A 17,544-nucleotide genomic window follows, 5' to 3' on the forward strand; every position below is an offset into this window, starting at 1 on the left:
TCCCTTAAAAGAAAGAAAGAAAAAAGCATTTCTAAACTGTTTTCAGAAACACTGATAAAGCCAACTTATAGAGAAACATGAAACTACCCTGACCCAGTAGAACGAAATTTCAAAGCCACCATTGTGAGCTATATACCTGTGTTATATTTAGAAAAAAACTTTGAAGGTGTAAGTGAATATCTTTCCAAATCACTAACTTACAGAATTTACTTACAATGAATTTCACCATTTAAAAAAAAATCTAAAGGTCTTCTAAGTATTTTTTTAAAATTAAAATCCCATTGGCTACAGGATAAACTTTAGGGATCTAATTTTTACTTCTGTGGCTTAATATATTTTCCTTGTTTGAGGATTCTTAACTACTGTTTCTTTAACTTTTAGTCATATTATTATCTGACGCCACCATCTTTATTCCTGGCACACACAAGCAACCGGAAATATTCAAATAACTCAAAATCCATTTTGTAAAAATGCTTTATTGTTAATGTAATGTTTGAAATGGTCATATTTTTCTCTTCTCTGCATGTGTTTTAACAGTATCATTTTAAAGGTACAAAAGATTCCAAAAGTGGAATATCTTAATCTCTGTTGGTAAAAAAGAGAAAGATATCTATTCTGGACATAGGTATTTACCCTAAAATACGTCTGAACTTTAAATAAGAATTAAAATATCTTCTAGCTATAAGAATCTGGACTTTATTAATAGCAACTGTATTTTTACTAAGTTATAATTGGTACTGAGCAGCATAATTCCTGCCATTCATTCAAAGATTTATCAGCTTATGTAAGTAGTTAAGATATAATCATACCCTTAAGTCAATCCTAGAAATGTTTTTGGCGTTTGTGCTCAAATTGACTTCCTTCCTGGCTTTTAAAAATCCCTTAAGAATTCTTACTTTGTAAGCACTAACATGCCGCCCCGCACTGAGCTCCATAAATCTCTGCTGTGTAAACTTTCTGGAAAAATGTATAAAAATGAGATAGGAGCAAAAGCTACAGTAATTGGGTTAAAAAACATTTGCTTTGCCTTGGTCCACGTGGCTCAGTTGGTTGCAAAGCAAAAAGGTCATCAGTTCGATTCCCAGTCAGGGCACATGCCTGGGTTGCAGGCCTGGTCTCTTGTTGGGGATCCAGAGGCAACCAATTGGTAATTTCCTCTCACATTGCTATTTCTCTTCTTCTCTTTCTCCCTACCCCCCACCAAATAAATAAACAAATAAATAAATAAATAAATAAATAAATAAATAAATAAATCCTTTTTAAAAAAGTAGAACTGTATAAACACTATACATTTTAGGAGGGGTGGGGAAATTTCGTTTTCCTTTTCCTATTTTGTTACATAAAAATATAAACAGTATGTCACATGAGCTGATAGTTCTCAGGTAACAAAGACCAGCAACCTGAAGAGAACTGCTCCAAGTACAAGAACAACTCTATTCATTTTAAAAAGTCAAAATTGCTTTTTTAAAAAAGAAAATTCTTTGAATACAAGCTTTGTGATTTTAGGCAAGTTGTTAAAACAGACTGAATGTGGACAGTCATTAAAACAGAACAGGTTAAAGGCCACGTGAGGATAAGGACGAGAAGCAAAGTGGGATATTGTAGATGACAGTGCTTTGAAAACTATGAAGTGACATGTAAGCTTCTAGGGTGGACAGACACCGGACAGCTGCACAGTGCAGAGAACTGGTGTGCTTTTGAAGTGCCTGAGAAGAGCAAGGCGCTGGCTGAAGAAAATGGTTGGAGGGTGGTGGTGGTGGAGCGAAAGCTTGAAGGACAAACCCGAAAGACACCTTACTATGTAGTAGAAGAGAAAGTCTGGACATTCCTGAGTTAGATGAAAGGCAGGTGGCAGGTCATTTTTGCACTGCCAAGACTTGGTGACTAAATGGTAATGAGCAGCTTCATACACACATGACGTGTTACAGTGGCGGGTAGTGCGTGCATTTAAGCTAAAATAATCAGTTCATACAGTTCTATAGACTCTCATGATTTTTCCATTCTCGACAAACTTTTTGAACTACTTTTAACTGCAGTTTCAAGGTATTTTTAACTTTCGTGGGTCCTGGAGTTGGGCACATGAAACACTATAACCTAGTACGTAACTCCAGAAAGCTGTCTGACTCGATTCTGCCATTTTTACAAATCTGTAAAATCTCCACCCTCGGAGTGGAAGAACAGGCAGGACGCCAAGGACCTTCACACCTCGGGCGCCTCCAGGGAGTCTGCCGCTTGCTTTTCTTTTCCTCCATCAGACAACCAGACTGTGAAGGACTGTCAGGCTGTCCCCAGCCACAGCTGGAGGAGAAAACTGGTCTCACTTTCTTCTTTCCCGCTTGGAGCTTCAACTTCTTAAGAGTGTTGGGTCTAAGCAAACAGCTAAGGCAAAAGTCTAGACCCTTTTCAAAGCCCAGTGTGCTCCTCTCCAAGAATTACGTGTTCAAGTAATGAACATGTTTGTTGCATCAATGAGGCTAAAGGTGACCCGTATTTTGAACCATTTTTGCTTTATTTTTTTGGTTAGGGAATTGAGGAATGACAACTTTAATTTTAGACATGTTGGGGATATACTGAAGGCAGAATTTCCAATGGAGAGCTCCACAAAGAACTAGAAATATAGAAATGAACTGTAGAGAGAGAGGTGTCTCGGACCCATGGGGTGCTCACATGTGCGTAATGTCAATGTGCTGGCAAGTTAGACTTCAGAGGAAGCCCTCAGTCCACAGAAGATGAAAGCCAAATGCTTCTCTTTCCTATTGTTCAGGTGGGTAATTCTGCAGTGTTTGCATTCATTTGTCAACAAGAATCAGTCCGATGAAGCTCAAATAGCCTGTTACAGTTGATAATACATTTCCTCCTCCCTTGCTCACTCTCTTTACTCCTATACCTTGGCATCGCTCCCCAAAGTAAACTTTCTGCACACAAGCACATACACCTGCAGGCTCTACTTTCTGGAAAAAACCAGGAGCTGGAGAGGAAAAATAACAGACAACTAGTAAAGTAGAGTGCTCAAATGGAAGAACATCACCAAAAAAGAAACTTCTACAGTCAAGATTTGTGAAAGGTAAGAATAGCAAAAAGGGACATACTAATTCCTGGTAAGAAGCAGGAATCACCCATGATAGTGCCATCTAAGCACTGGAAAGGCCAACAGATCAGAGCACTGATACATATTCTAAATTCCAACCCACCCACTGTCTTCTTAGAGCTCTGCCATTATGACGTCACGCTGAGCTTTAGAATTTTCTGAGTGTCATCCCCTCCCTTTCCCCACTTCTATGATCAAGTATGCACAATAAGGGGGAGACAGAAAAAGAAAAAAAGGAGAAATGGGGTGTTTGGGAAAGAGAGGTAGTATCAAGGCATAAGAAAATACATATACGTACGATATAGTTAGTTTGGGTTAGCAAGTGTTGAATGACATACATTCAATTTTCTAGTTTCCTTGTTTGCCTCTCCCAAATGCCTATTCTATACTGCCTAGAAATCCTACCACTTGTAGCTCTCAATCATCCTTAAAAAAGAGGCTCCAGGACCCCTTGCAATATTAGAGGAAAATGGGTTCTTGCTTAATAGCTCAGCAGAATGAAGTTGATGAATTGACATGAACAATGAAAGCCAGCAAGAATCTTTTCAATCACCTTGTTAGCATTTCTTCCTTTATAGGAAAGCTGTTTTTCACAAACACAAAGAACAAAATGCAAAAAAGGTTCTCTTGGATTTTTATCTCGAATGCTTTCAGTACCAATTACATACACCCAGCTAACGGTTTCTATTTGCATTTTCCTTGGCTTGGTATATTTAAAAGTGGTCTGAGACCCTGTCCATCGAGTTTTCTCATTGTGGTTTCTTGAGAGGGTTTAGAAAGCACACTGCAGAGGAATGTGGACAGCAACCAACGGCAGAAGATCAGGCTTCTTTCAAAAGTCAGCAGTGGTCTTAGTATACAGTTCATGAAATGTTAACATTTAAAAATATCATCATAAAATCTGAACACTACTATAAAACTTTTGCAAGTTAGAAAGTTTGGCTTATTCTTCAAGAAGTTTTAGAAGTTATTATTAAAAATGATTTTCTTTTCCTTCCTACAAGTACTCAATATTTAAATAAAACAAGACGGAAGTGTTTAGCTACTGGTTCTTGAAAACCTGGAACAAACAACAGCAGAGGAGTGCTTAAACTGTGTTTTCCTTTTATGTACTGTGGCCAACTCACTAGTCATGAGAAACTTCCAGCTTCCCCATAAGAATTTAAGGATAAGGTCCTCCAGCTATCTGGTGTTAGAGAATTGAGAAAACAGATACAAACTGAGTCATTTCAAACTGACTGGAGTTGGAGCTGTCATCCCAGAGGAAGGCCACACACCTCTTGTTCCTTGAGCCCCTGGAATGTTTGAACTGGGCAAAATGACCTCTGAACTGAGTCAAACCAACATTGTATCCCAAACAATTGTTTGTAAAGCTAACAGGAAAGCAGACATCCTGACTACCATGACTGGAAATTACCACTATGTATGGCCAAAGAATACCCTAGCTTATTAGCCCCTATAGAAATCCCTTCCTTCTATTCATGTAGTTCCTTTCCCCTCCTCATAAAAACCGCTTGCCTTTACCCCATAAACAAGACACAATTTGGATTTCTGCCTGAATCTATGCCCCTAGATTGCAATTCCTTTTGATCTCAAAGAAATGCTTGTTTCCTCTCACTTTGGCTTTTTATTTTTAGGATAACCGAAAATCCTATTTGATGCTACACTCAGAAATGACTTAAGTATGTTCTAGCTGCAGGGAGATCCAGCTGGGTGACAAATGAGCGTCACAGAATGATGCTAGCACAGGCAATCCCTACCGTAATGTGGCCGACTGAGGTATGTCCCTTCCTTTCCCATTCTCATGCAAACGCTTCTGATGCAATTAACTATACTGACTCTTGAAGGGAGAGGGGTAAAGAGAGAACACCATAATTTTAAGGAGAATTTGTGAAAGCACACTCAATGTTACAAAATGATTTTATATTTAAAAGATGAAAAACTACCTGCTGCGGTACCAGTGCAAGTAAAGCTCAAATTTGTTGAAGTGTAGAAGTTAAACTCAATTAACTGTGGCAGAGATTCTGAAATCCGGTGGCTGGCTACTGAAGTGGTACAATCACAAAGGTGGGGGCAGGCAACCGGTGTATGTTAGTGTGCCCACAAGGCAGCACACTTACCGGAGGCTTGTGAAGCACCACCCTAAGTTTCTCTGTCCTTCGGTCCATCCCTACCTGCACAGGTCTTTAGCGTCTCATTTTCTGTTATCATTTCCTAACATGGAAAACTGGTAGGCAGGTTTTAGGCCGAAGAAAAAGGGGACATCATCCAAATTACCTCATAACCACTCTTCAGTCACTAACATGGGAAAGTCAGAAAGAGAAAGCCAGTGAGGAAGACAGAAACAGATGGAAGGAAGAGCTAAAATCCGAGTGAGGGAAACAGAGCAAAGGATGGGACATGTTGGAATTTCCTTGTTCCTATCAATCCTCCCTTCACGACTAATCAAAAAGCTCCAGCTTTTAAAAAAAAGGATTATTTATTTATTTATTGACAGAGGAGAAGGGAGAAGGGAGAAGGAGAGAGGAGAGAAACAGCAACGTGTGGTTGCCTCCTGTAAGGCTCCCACTGGAGACCCAACCTGCAACCCAGGCATGTGCCCTGACTGGGAACTGAACTGGCGACCCGTTGATTCACAGGCTGGTACTCAACTCACTGAGCCACACCAGCCAGGGCAAAAAAGAAAAAAAAAAGCTCCAGCTTTTGTTCCACATCTTCATCCACGGAAAGGCCTTGCCCAACTCCTCTCTTTAGCTCCTGATCTAGTTTCTAAAACCCAACCTCATTTCTTCGCTCAGGCCAAGCAATCATGATCCAGGCTATCACATCCAAGAGCTAGACATCAGTGGAAATTCTTACAAGTGACAAGATTAAGAAACTTGAAGCTCCTACTCCCAGTGTTAGCCCTGCTAAAGAAAATATATAGGTGTCTAAATCTGGGGTTCTAAAACACATTTTCTGAGAGATGTTTTCCTTAATACAGTTGGGGTATATGACACTGTTAGTAGAGTTTTTAGGTATACTAAGTAAATACAGTGTTTTATGGCCTGGACTGGGAATTTAACCAACAGAGGTACTATTAAGAACATTTAATGACTAGTAAGGGATACAGGAACCAAAACCACCAGTATGCCCTTTCTGTATCTTACAGGTGAACAACAGATGGCTGACTACAATAAGCTTCTATGGAAACCTGTTACTCTGATTTACATTTAACTTCCTGGAAACATCAGAACTCCTACTAATTATCAAATACTTGGTTCAGCAAGGCCATATAGATCTAAAAATCATGCTCAATCTGCCTTATTCTGAGAAAAAAATATATTATGATATTCTCTTTTCCCTCACTTTCAAGGAATTAAAACATTCTTTTCTAGGAGATACCATTGTAAGTGCTGATAATCTCAAGTTTATTTCCAACTTCCTGGGAAATACAGAGCCATCACAAAACTGTAATTACAGCTGCCCCTACTCCTTTCTGTATTCTGCTCGGCAGAGGAATAAACAAAGAGAAAAAAAACCCTAATAAGTGTTAAATCCATTTAGTAGATATATTTTAGGATAAAGTCTGCAAATTTCCCTTAAACTGTAACCAAAAGTTTCTCTAATATTTGTTGACAACTAAACTGAATGAGAAAAATATGAGTTAACTATATATCATGTACTTATTCATTTTTAAAATGGAACCTGGATGAGGTACACAAAGTATACAGTTAGGATTATTGTATATTTACAGTTAATACTTTGGGGCCATGTTTCCTTAAAATTCAGAAAAATGACAAATAAACCTACACTAGTCTTAATAAATGTAGGCTTTGAATAGTCTCCTGAGCGGTAAGAACATAAACAGACTGTAATTTCAAAGTAAAAAAAAAAAAAGGAGAGGAAAACTCTACCACAGCTTTTGTTATTTCTAAGAGCACTTTATACATGACTTGTCCACATAATAGTGATAACCAGACACGTGAATTTACCTGTGTAGCAACTCAGAGACTACAGCCTGGTTTTCTTTTTCATGAATAGTAATAAGGATTAAGAGAATTTAAATCACTAGAACTTTTCTTTTGATGGTGGTGGAATCTGACAACGAGAGGAGGAAGACTGTGTTTTGTCGCCGGCCTTAGGTTATTCTGATAATTTATCAGATCAAGCAGAGTAAGTGCTGAAAGTATCAATTAGTACCTGTCCATCTGGCATGATGGACAGTATAAAATGGAACCAGAGCCTTTTCCTTTGACTTCTCAGATTTTGAAGTCTACTTTCCAATTTGTACTTATATAAAACCGATGAATTAGTTTACAAACCAAGGCAATCAATAATGCCTATACAATCAACAGACCTGATAATCTAAAATAGGTTACTGGCAGTAATAAGATTAAAAGCTGGAAATGTTTGAGCTGAATAAAAACTTATTAAATTTCAAAATTATCAAGAATTCTTTTTATATAACTTAGTAACCTTAATATGGATATGAAATATAGGACAGTGAAAAAGTAGCAATTATTTGAAAGCATAAAAATTTTTGATGTATTTAAAGAGAGATTTTCTTTAGGAAACCTTAAGGATATGTACATTTATAATTATCTGAGTTTGTGGGCATAGTCTCCACCATATTTTTAATAAATTGTCTAATTATTATCTAAAGATGGCCCAATTTTTCCTTCAGGAAGTCTTATTTCAAAGTAAATTAGGTTGCAAGGAGTCAAATTCTGTAATTCTTTACATAAGGGGTGGAGGGACTGAGCAAAAAGGACAAAGGACTCAAGGACACGGAAAACCGTGGGATGACTGCTGGGGTGGTGTATATGGGGGATAAATGGTGACGAGGAAAAATACAATAAAGATTAAATAAAAGAAGTTTGAATAATACAACTTTGCTTTAGGATCTAGTATCTTTAAAAAAGGTGAATTCTTGGGAAACCTCTGCTGACATGTCGAGAGGACAGAGAGAGTATAAAAAGTTGCAATTTTTGAAGTCCCCTGTGGGACCCCTAGCATGGTACAACAGGCAAGGCCCAGCACAGCGTGCTTAGACAGGAGCAGTGGTAACAGAAACCTCAGCTGGAGGCCGGGTCACTTCAGGGAAGGGAAGGAAGGGAGGCTGACCTGGGAAAGAGGGTCAAGGAGAACCATCTCAGCAAGTGAGGGTATTTTTGATATATTTATCTGTCATTTCCTAAGATTTTCTTGAGTTCTATGCCTCTGAAATTCCAGTTTTGATTACTGGGATGAATAATAAATAACAGCAAACCACTAGGCTTACTTCTGCAGATTCCAGATAACTTCAGACACACATTTATATCATTGTTTTTTAAATCAAATTTTTGTAACATCCCATTATTTACTGTAACTATTTCTAGCTTTTGAGACAAAGGGGCTTTTTAATAAAGTTATTTCCCATGGATTTACTGGTTTTCTGGCTGTGTGGAGTTTTGAGGGGAGATTTCCTTTATTTGACTGCTTTCAAAGTGTATTGTAGATGCTGTGGTTAAATTTCAGTAACACCAGCTTTGGAGTGAAGATCTAAATTTGGATTCATGAAATAATGATTTCAAAAGCATTCTAATAGGCAAAATCAGGAAGAAAATAATTTGTGGAAAAATAAATTTTACAATAACCAAAATATACAATTTTTTAACTAAAAAAAGACTTGACATCTTTTAAAGGGTTATCCCAATTTAAAATCCCTCTTTAAATTAGAAAAGTAATTTAAAGCAATTCATTATTTTGTTTCAAAAAAGCAAATATAATACTTTCCACAGTAACCACTTTAATTTGATAAAACAGTCAAGTTTGAACATTTAAAAATGAGCTAAAAATGTATTCACTGCAGAAATTCTATGTTTAAGAACATATCAAAATTTTCATCAAACTAAAATTAAATATTAATAGAGAAGTTCATAAAAACTAAAATATTGAAGTGTCAGTCATTTTTCATAAACTGCCACTCATACTTTTGAATATTTACCTTTGCCAGTCACACTTGTGGCTCCCAGTGAGGTAATGCTAGGAACCACAGGTCACTGTAAAACTGACTCTATGTAGCTTAGCAAAGACCAAACCCTTGGGAACACAGAGCGTATTACACTGCCCTCTTCCAACAAGGCATTCACAGCTTGGTATCCATTTCCTCAGCTAGGTGAACTCCAAGCTCAGATATGCCTCCACAGTAGGAGTTTTCTTGGAATAATAAGAAAGAAGTCTAGAGAATTCAGGCTCTCAGTTTCAGGTGACCCAGTGTTTCTATCCCCCCCCTTTTTTTTTTACCTCTACAACTGTCTTCCTACCTGTTTATTATGGTATTTCTGAACTTAACCTACTTAAAGATTTCCTACTCTGTCACTGGTAAAAGTCATGTTAGTAAACTCAAAACGACAGAAATATCTGATTAGCCTGAAAAAAAACTGCACTACATTTAAAGAGTTCTATTAGGTATTATATGTAAGAAAATTCTACAAAGCCCACCTGATGATCCAAATATATGGTGTTCCTTTGAAGATGATGCAAAAGAATTTCATTCTAGTAGGCATCAATCAAGAAACAGAGGAACAGGAAAGAAGGTGCAGAATTCATGAAAAGGTCAATTTTGAAATAAGAAAAACAGGGAGTTTATCACAACCTCTTATATTATAATACACGGTAACTTTCACACACATGCTTCCCCGTGAATGGTACAGATGACATGTCAAATCATATGACTGCACTCTGTTTTGCAAGAAATTAAGTGGACATGCATCCAAGCTGAAATATTAAGCAGAAAAATCCTTCAAATGGCTGTAGCAGACGCAATGGTAGAAGCTTCACAGGTTAATTCTTTTCTGCGATATAGGACTTCTTTGGATGTTTTGCATATAATCAGAGGCTATTAAACCCTTTGAGAAATATTTACATGTGTTCATTCTTTTTAGTCAAGAACAGAAAAAAATACCTTAAAATTAATCTTTGACACTTAATAGATAATACTATTAAAACTAATGAATTTTCAACTTACTACTTTGCAGCACATTGCGGGACTTTTCAATATCATCTTACCAATTGCGGATATTTGACAATATTTGGTAAATGATAACCCAATTTAAGCATCTATGCATCTGTCTCCTCACAATCAAAAGGCGGTAGCTTAAGTGGGTGGGTGGGGGTCTAAGAAGAAACGCCTCCTACTGTGTGTCCCTCTAACAATGTATCGGCAGGCAAATTCTCAAAGGGTCAATAGGAGATCCTACCGCGGGTGCTGCAGTGATGGTATGGGCTCATGCTCCACACTAATGACACTGAGAAACTGGTTAATGAGCGGCTCGAAATAGGTGACCATGGCAGACGACACAGACAAACGGCTCCATAGCTGACCTTTGGGCTGTGGGCCTCAAGCTTTAGCTGCATGAGCTGTGCTAACGTGTGCTCCCGGACACTACTCAGCTCGGCCTGCTGCCGTCTCAGCTTTATTAGCAGCAGCGTAAGCTCCTCTGGCTGAAGGAGTACAATTTAAGAATCCAAACAGTGGAAAACAGATTAATTGTTGTCTTAAGTGACAGACATTAAACCAAGATTTCTTGGCAAGTTTCCGCTTATGGTTGACATCAAACACAGTGCCTAGGCACTATGATGATAGGTCCTACATAAATGCATAGATATCTAGAGAAATAGAAGGAACAGGGTTACTTTAAAAGACACAGCAAAATGACAGTATATTCAGGCATTTTCTCAGAACTCACAAGAGAAATTTAAATGTTAAGTATAAAAAAGCATAATGCCAAAAAAAATCAGACCTACACATAAGAGGTATTAAAATATTATTCTAATAAGATGCATAAAAATGACACCTAAGAGTTTTACACGAATAGAACAATACTGGCATGTCCAGCATTCCATCAGAAGGTAAATAAAAAGAATTAAAATTCAGGGGAAACTTGGATAATATCTTTATATCATTAAACTCGGTACCTGAGATCTCTTCACTGCTTCCCAGTTATATTTTTAATGCCACTGTTAGTGCTTTCAAAGGTTATTTTATGTGACCAAAAGATCAGTTTTGACTTTTAAAAAATATACATATATTTAATACACACAGAAAGTTTTCATGGGTACGAAACCCTCCTTCTACCTTCTGGGGAGAAAAAAAGCTTTTGGCTCCTGATAGTTACTATGATCCGTAAGGGGAAGGAAACGTCAAAGATTGGTAAGATTCCTTAAGAGGCTGATCTGACAAATTTTCCTTGGTTAGAAAAGCAGTAAAGTATGAATGAACACAGGCGGGGTTGGAAGCTATAAGACAGTAAAATTTCCAGGCCGAAGAGCATTTCTGAGATTGATTTGTTTTGCCTGCAGCATTCTACCAATTTTCCTCCACTCAGTTCATCTGCTGTTGCTCTTTTTTAAAAAATTAATACTATTTTTGTAGAGACAGATTTTAAAACTATTATTTATAATTACATTAAAAACTTGGGACTTCAGGGGAGAAATATGTCAGAAGTAAATAAACCAGTCAGTACTGGATTTTTTAGATAAAACTGAGTGTACAGATGAGACAAGGGCCTTTTTGAGTAGATAGTGTAAGAATGTGTTTGTGTGTGTTGACGTAAAGAAGTAACGCCATAACAAAAAGAAGAGCTGCTTCTGATCTGATGCCAGCCCCATCGTGGGACCTCGTGGCTGTGGGTAGTCCACGTCTTATGATCAAACCCTCGAGGTCCGCGGAGCCAGGGAGAAGGACGGGTCGGGTAAGGCATTTAAATATTCTAAGAACCAGAGTGCTATTCGGCAGAAATACCAAAAGGAGAAATCTCGAAACTCTGGTTTGTTATTTATGCAATTAAAAAGACAGAGATATCTCCAAAAGGATGAAATACTCCATTAAGTTTCTAAGATTTGAATTGTGAGGTAAAATAGAGGCACATTGGACTCCCTTAAAAGTAGGTGGTAAATAAAACTATCCTAAACACCCACTAGAGGGAGCACAGAATAAGAGAAAATTTTGTAGTATATTAGGCATTACCTTATGATCAATCAGTCTGTTAGGTTCACAATTTAATACTTTAAAATCCCAGCATTTAAAAGTTTTTAGTTTTAGTCAAGCAGTATTTTTAACCTTGAAAAATAAACAGCAAGTAGTTTAAAGCCAGGAAATCTTCCTTATATCTAAGTACGTAAAAGATAAAAGAATGTTTGCAAAATACTTGTTAGATGAATTTGATTACTGTAGAAAGAGAATTTTAAATAAGGAGCAACTATATAGGTCCTCAAATCACATTGTCACAGAAAGTAAAATTACCTACTGATATTAAAGCATAGTTCCAGTGATAAAAAAAATGCCATTGAAGTAAAATGAAGTGATAAAAAGTCATCTTTTCTCTTTAATTTCAAGAGTAATAGTGTCCTGTTAATATAACTCCTTCTCAATTTGAAGTTCAACACTGACAATAAAATGATAATGGTAACTATTTTAATAGTCTCTCTCTCTCTTCATAAATATGTAAATTAGTTTCTAGTCTGCTCTAAAGAAGTTAATCTATCTAAAAATCCACAGGAGAAACTTCTTAATAGGCTTGTGGTGTGACTACACATGGCTGCTTGCTGAATTTGTTCCACTAATGAACTACTCCAACTTCCTTTTTAAGGATGAGGGAATTAACATCCAATGGAATAAAAAAAATCCACCCAGGTTATAGCATTACCCTTGAAAATATAATCTTATATTTATGCAGCCAGACATTTAGGGAAAATTACCCAGTAAGACTCTGAAATGGCTACATGACTGCAAATTCTTCTTATGAGCATCTCTTTCACAAAAATAGTACAAGTTTTTCTTTGGAAGGCATCGGTCTAAAAATTCAAACTTAAAAGCTGTGTCAGATATATGCTGCCCTGTGTCACACATAAAGAGAACATGTTATGGTGAAGAAAGGTATCATACTCACTGTTTTGCCTTGGAGGCTCTGGGGACTGATGGGCTGTAAAGGCAGGCCAGCTGGCATTGACCTCCTGTCAGGCACATAGACGTGCTAGGAAAATAAAGGAACAATATAGATTTCTGTGGTCAACATCAGTGATGACAAACCTTGTATTTATATTGTCAAGTACCAGTTCAAATTTACTCTTAGTGCTTACAAAAGAAGATAGGTATTAAAATTTCTTGACTAAAATATGGATGCCAACAGAGTAATTCTCCACAGTCTGGCTCAGTGGTTCTCAAATTTATTGGTCTCAGGACCCCTTTATGTCCTTAAAAAAATAATTAGTGACAAGACTGGTACTGTTTTACAGTTTTGCAAATTTCTTTAATGTTTGGCTAGATTTTTCATATCTGCTGCTATATTCAATCTGTTATGATAATCTCTTTAGTGGAAATACATAAAGAAAACCTACCTTCCATGTATATATATATTGAAAAGGGAAGAGAACTTCAATAGCTTTTTTTGGATAATTATATATAATATTTATCCTTGATATTACACTAAAAAGTGGTATTTTCTGAAAGGTTAGTTGCAAACTGGTATCTGAAACTGTATCAATGAAAACAGCTTTTCATATCTTTATAGCAACATCCATTAGTCTATATGCACTTTTAAATGAATCTCCTACCCATTTATGATTTTATAATATCAAACATTGGTTGCATGGAAAACACTAGTTCAGTGACTTATGCAGATGTTTTTCATGTTGACACAGATCAGTGACAAGTGCTGTCAGCAGTTTTCCTCGAAATGACAGGCTAACATTTTACTTTGAGAAGTGTCTGTCAATTACTAAGTCTGAATAACTAGTTCCTCATTTGTTCTTTCAAGTAAAAATGGTGTTTCATGGAAAAAGCAGCTAGTTCAGCTTGCAACTCAAACAACCATGCAAGTGTCTCTATGTAAGACAACCATTAGAACTTTGGTATGCAATACAAATGCTTAAAGCATATCTCCCATTTCATCACACAGAATATTAAAATAATAGAATTATCCCTTACTGTTTCATCAAAAGGATTACTTTTTGGGGGGATTTTTAAATTGTTGTTCTGTTACAGTTGTCCCAGTTCCCTCCTTCCCCGTGATGTTCTCCCCTGCTCCCCTCCCCACCACCAACCACCCTGCTCCCGCAGCCAATCCACACGCTGTTGTCCATGTCCATGGGCCATTTATACTGTTCTTTCTTTAACCAGGCCCTTCTCAAAGGGATTCTTAAGTGAAGCCAGAATGACCTCTTGCATGGCTGGGAGCCCCTCCCTCGATTTAGACTAGGCTGCCACTACTTTTACCCACTGTTGCTTTTGCACTATTAGGAAACGGTAACACAGTAAAAAACGCCTAATGATCATAATCATAATCATAATCATAATCATAATCGCAGCAGTAGTTTTGGGCGTGCACGCAGATGCCCTGAAAGGATCCCGGAGATCCTCAGGGACATGGCCAACCCCTAGAGGTCTATGGACCATACTTCAAGAACTACTGGTCACATCAAGAAAGACTGTTTGAAGGAAAAATTGGCAATGTTGGAGAAGTTTTTTGGGAGGAGGAGTTAACTGGGAACTGGATAGAGAGCACACATTCATCTCATATTTATTGTTAAAACAGATCGTAAATTTGGGCTAAGAATGAATATGAAAAATACTAATAAATATAAAAACAGTTTTCAACCACACAGTATGTTGTATTCAATTAGATTTCTCCTAAATACTGTCACTTTTTAAATCAAATATGATTTGTCTCTGGGTGTAGAGAGTGACAAAATACAAAACTTTGTGTGACAATGAGGTTCAAAGCAAGCCTTTTTTTTTTTTTTTTTTTTTGGTGAGGAACATAAAGCATCCTCCAGTCAGAAAATTTCTTATTGAATTATTAATTTCTAGCTCCTACTTATGGAAAATCCAAGTAAATGCTGTGTGCAAAGATGTAACTGAAAGATTCAGCCTGGCACAAGGATAAGAAAAAAGTGCATTTAAAAATAGTACAAAGCAAGAAATTCTTTAGAACTAAAAGGAAAATCACAAGAAAATTCCTTTTCACTTGAGGACAGACACCGGAGAACTGGCTGCATGCCGGTGTCTGGTCAACTGCTTTGGCATCGTGAAAAGCTGACCAGTACAAAGCACTCTGAATTCACTTTCAATATGCTACTAAGCAGTGCTTTTATTATCTTAAGGTACCAATTAAAACAACGTCTCTGTATCTCAATGTTTTAAAAGCATAAACCAGTAAGCATTTCTGATATTAAGCTGGGTATCTAAGGAGATATTTCCATGTGCCATATATTGAGCTAGTCAGAGATGAGGTCGACACCTTTATCTCAGCAAAGAAAAGGATGCGCCTGACACAAGCTTGCAGGTATGCTAGAGAGGGCAGGTGTAGAATTTGCAAGTGAGGGAAGAGCCAATAAAAATGCATGTGGTCCTAACCTACAAGGAAAGCGGAGACATGTTATCAGGCAGAGAGAAGAATGCATAATGCATCTGCTCAAAAAACAAAAAGCACTGTTTCCGTGCTCGAGAGATGCAGTGTTGTAGGCTTAGGTTTTATACATGAGATTTTGACATAGCAGAATATTCTTCCTTAATTAAAAAAAAAAAACGAAAAGGAAAAGGAGCTGCCTTGGCTGCTCCTCCCTATTTTCTTACCTCACAGTGAGAAGAGCAGTGTACTAGAAAACCAAACCAAACCCACACGACCAAGTTGTGAACACGAGATGAGCAGACACTTTACCTTAGGGTGGTGGGCCCTGTGCCTGCGGTCTATCGTCACATCTCCTCTCTGAATTGGCGAAGACACTTCCGATCTGTAGGTTCGTTGAGGGGAGTACCCCTGATAAGCAGCTATTGAGCCGTGGGAAGGCGATGTGGGAATAGAGTGCATTGTCTGGTCAGAAATGTTAACCATGGTCTTGGGGCTGGTCAGAGTGCCGTGACGAGGGAGGGTGCCCTGCTTGTTATAGAACTGGCGCTGCTGCCACTCGTACAGCTGCCACATCGTGTCGTCCCTCATAGATCTCCGTTTCTCTTCTGCTCCAGATCCTACCGCTCGGTCATGAGTGGAGGGGGTTACACTGCAGATACTTTCGGGCCTGGTCTTGCTGTTTCTTGGGAGTGTTCTATAACCTTCAGGATATCGGGCCACAATCTGGGCTCTGTGGCTTGGCATATTTCTCGGCAATGTTTGGTAAGAGATTACTCTAAAGTGAAAGAATTGAAATGTAAAAATGAAGGAGAAAGTTGCTTTCCAGATTCTAAATTAGAATACATTTTTTTCCTTCTGGTCACTAAAATATATATTAGGACTTGTTTTTTAAACGATCAAAATATTAAATATTGTGCAAGGTCTAAGTTACTAATGAAAACATTTCAATCATTTTACGACATTTAATTTGATGGATTTAATATATTAAGTAAACAGCATCTATGTCACTTACATGAAAGATGATTAACTCTATATAATGTACAGTTTGGTTTAAAGAAGAAAAATATTTGTACTTCTTTTAGAACTAGGAATATTATTCACTAATCCCAAATCTGTCTCCACACCTTATTTGTTGTCATATATATACAGACTCCTAGAATCTTGTTCGTACACATCTCACTGGAACAGTTAAACAGGATTTCTGGTTACGGGTGGACACCGGCGTTCTGAGTTGTGCGGCAGAGCACGAGGCAAGAGCTGAACCACCACAGGCCCGTGCGACTACTCTGTCACACTATTTCCTTCGGACGGTGTGACCATGGAAGGGGCACATCATCACGTTTGTGGTTTAAAAAAAGAATGTCCCTTGACTGCTTTTCTTAACATGAAAAATAAACATGACTTAAAGCTAAGGCTCAAAATTTAAAGAAGAAATACTTAAACATCACATTTCAGATATAAAACTGCAAATCTGAGGAATTTTACAACGTTTCTGGTATAGAAATTAATTTTCCATTTGATGAGTGCTATCTGCATTTTGGGGAACATTTCAAAGCAATCAAAAAATTCTTCAGATACATTAAGCTATCTAAAATAAAGTTCTTACAAAATACTAAAATTTTAGATATGGATATATAATAGTATATTACTAAGCATCCCTAAGATTAAAGAATAAAGTAAAATCTCAGTTTACAATAAAAAATGACATTTTGATAAAAACACTCTTTGGAGTACATAAAAACATCCTGTGCTGACTGCATGCTAGGTCAGATCCATTACACAAAAAGAATTTTTTTTAAACTCTCTTTTTTTTAAAAGATTTTTATTTATTTATTTTATTTATTTATCTTTAGAGGGGAAGGAGCGGGAGAGAAACATCAACGTATGGTTGCCTTTCGTGCATCCCCTGCTGGGAGTTGGCCTGCAGGGAACCAGCCTGCAACCCAGGCATGTGCCCTGACTGGGAATCGAACCGCGATCCTCTGATTCGCAGGCCCGCGCTCAATCCACTGAGCTACACCAGCCAGGGCTACACAAAAAGAATTTTTAAAAGTCAGTTAATATTCTTACTGCACTAAATAA

At 37.5% G+C, this 17,544-nt stretch overlaps 1 protein-coding gene across 13 annotated transcripts in view; it reads right to left on the minus strand.

The window, feature by feature from the left end:
* PLEKHA5 (pleckstrin homology domain containing A5) overlaps window positions 1–17,544 on the minus strand; it is a 202,623-nt gene that overhangs the window by 38,664 nt on the left and 146,415 nt on the right. For 6 of the 13 annotated variants that reach the window (XM_037033915.1, XM_037033901.1, XM_037033903.1 and 3 more), the window contains 4 exons: window positions 15,772–16,237; window positions 13,003–13,086; window positions 10,436–10,555; window positions 9,554–9,607 (listed from right to left, as the gene is read on the minus strand). In XM_037033915.1, coding sequence (XP_036889810.1) covers window positions 9,554–9,607; window positions 10,436–10,555; window positions 13,003–13,086; window positions 15,772–16,237 — 724 coding nt within the window. The remainder of the gene's footprint in view (window positions 1–9,553; window positions 9,608–10,435; window positions 10,556–13,002; window positions 13,087–15,771; window positions 16,238–17,544) is intronic. The other 7 variants (XM_037033906.1, XM_037033912.1, XM_037033914.1 and 4 more) reach the window with 2 other exon arrangements.

The sequence above is a fragment of the Sturnira hondurensis genome, unplaced genomic scaffold, assembly GCF_014824575.4.
Source record: "Sturnira hondurensis isolate 20B ecotype Veracruz unplaced genomic scaffold, ASM1482457v3 Scaffold0021795, whole genome shotgun sequence".
Classification (NCBI taxonomy): domain Eukaryota; kingdom Metazoa; phylum Chordata; class Mammalia; order Chiroptera; family Phyllostomidae; genus Sturnira; species Sturnira hondurensis.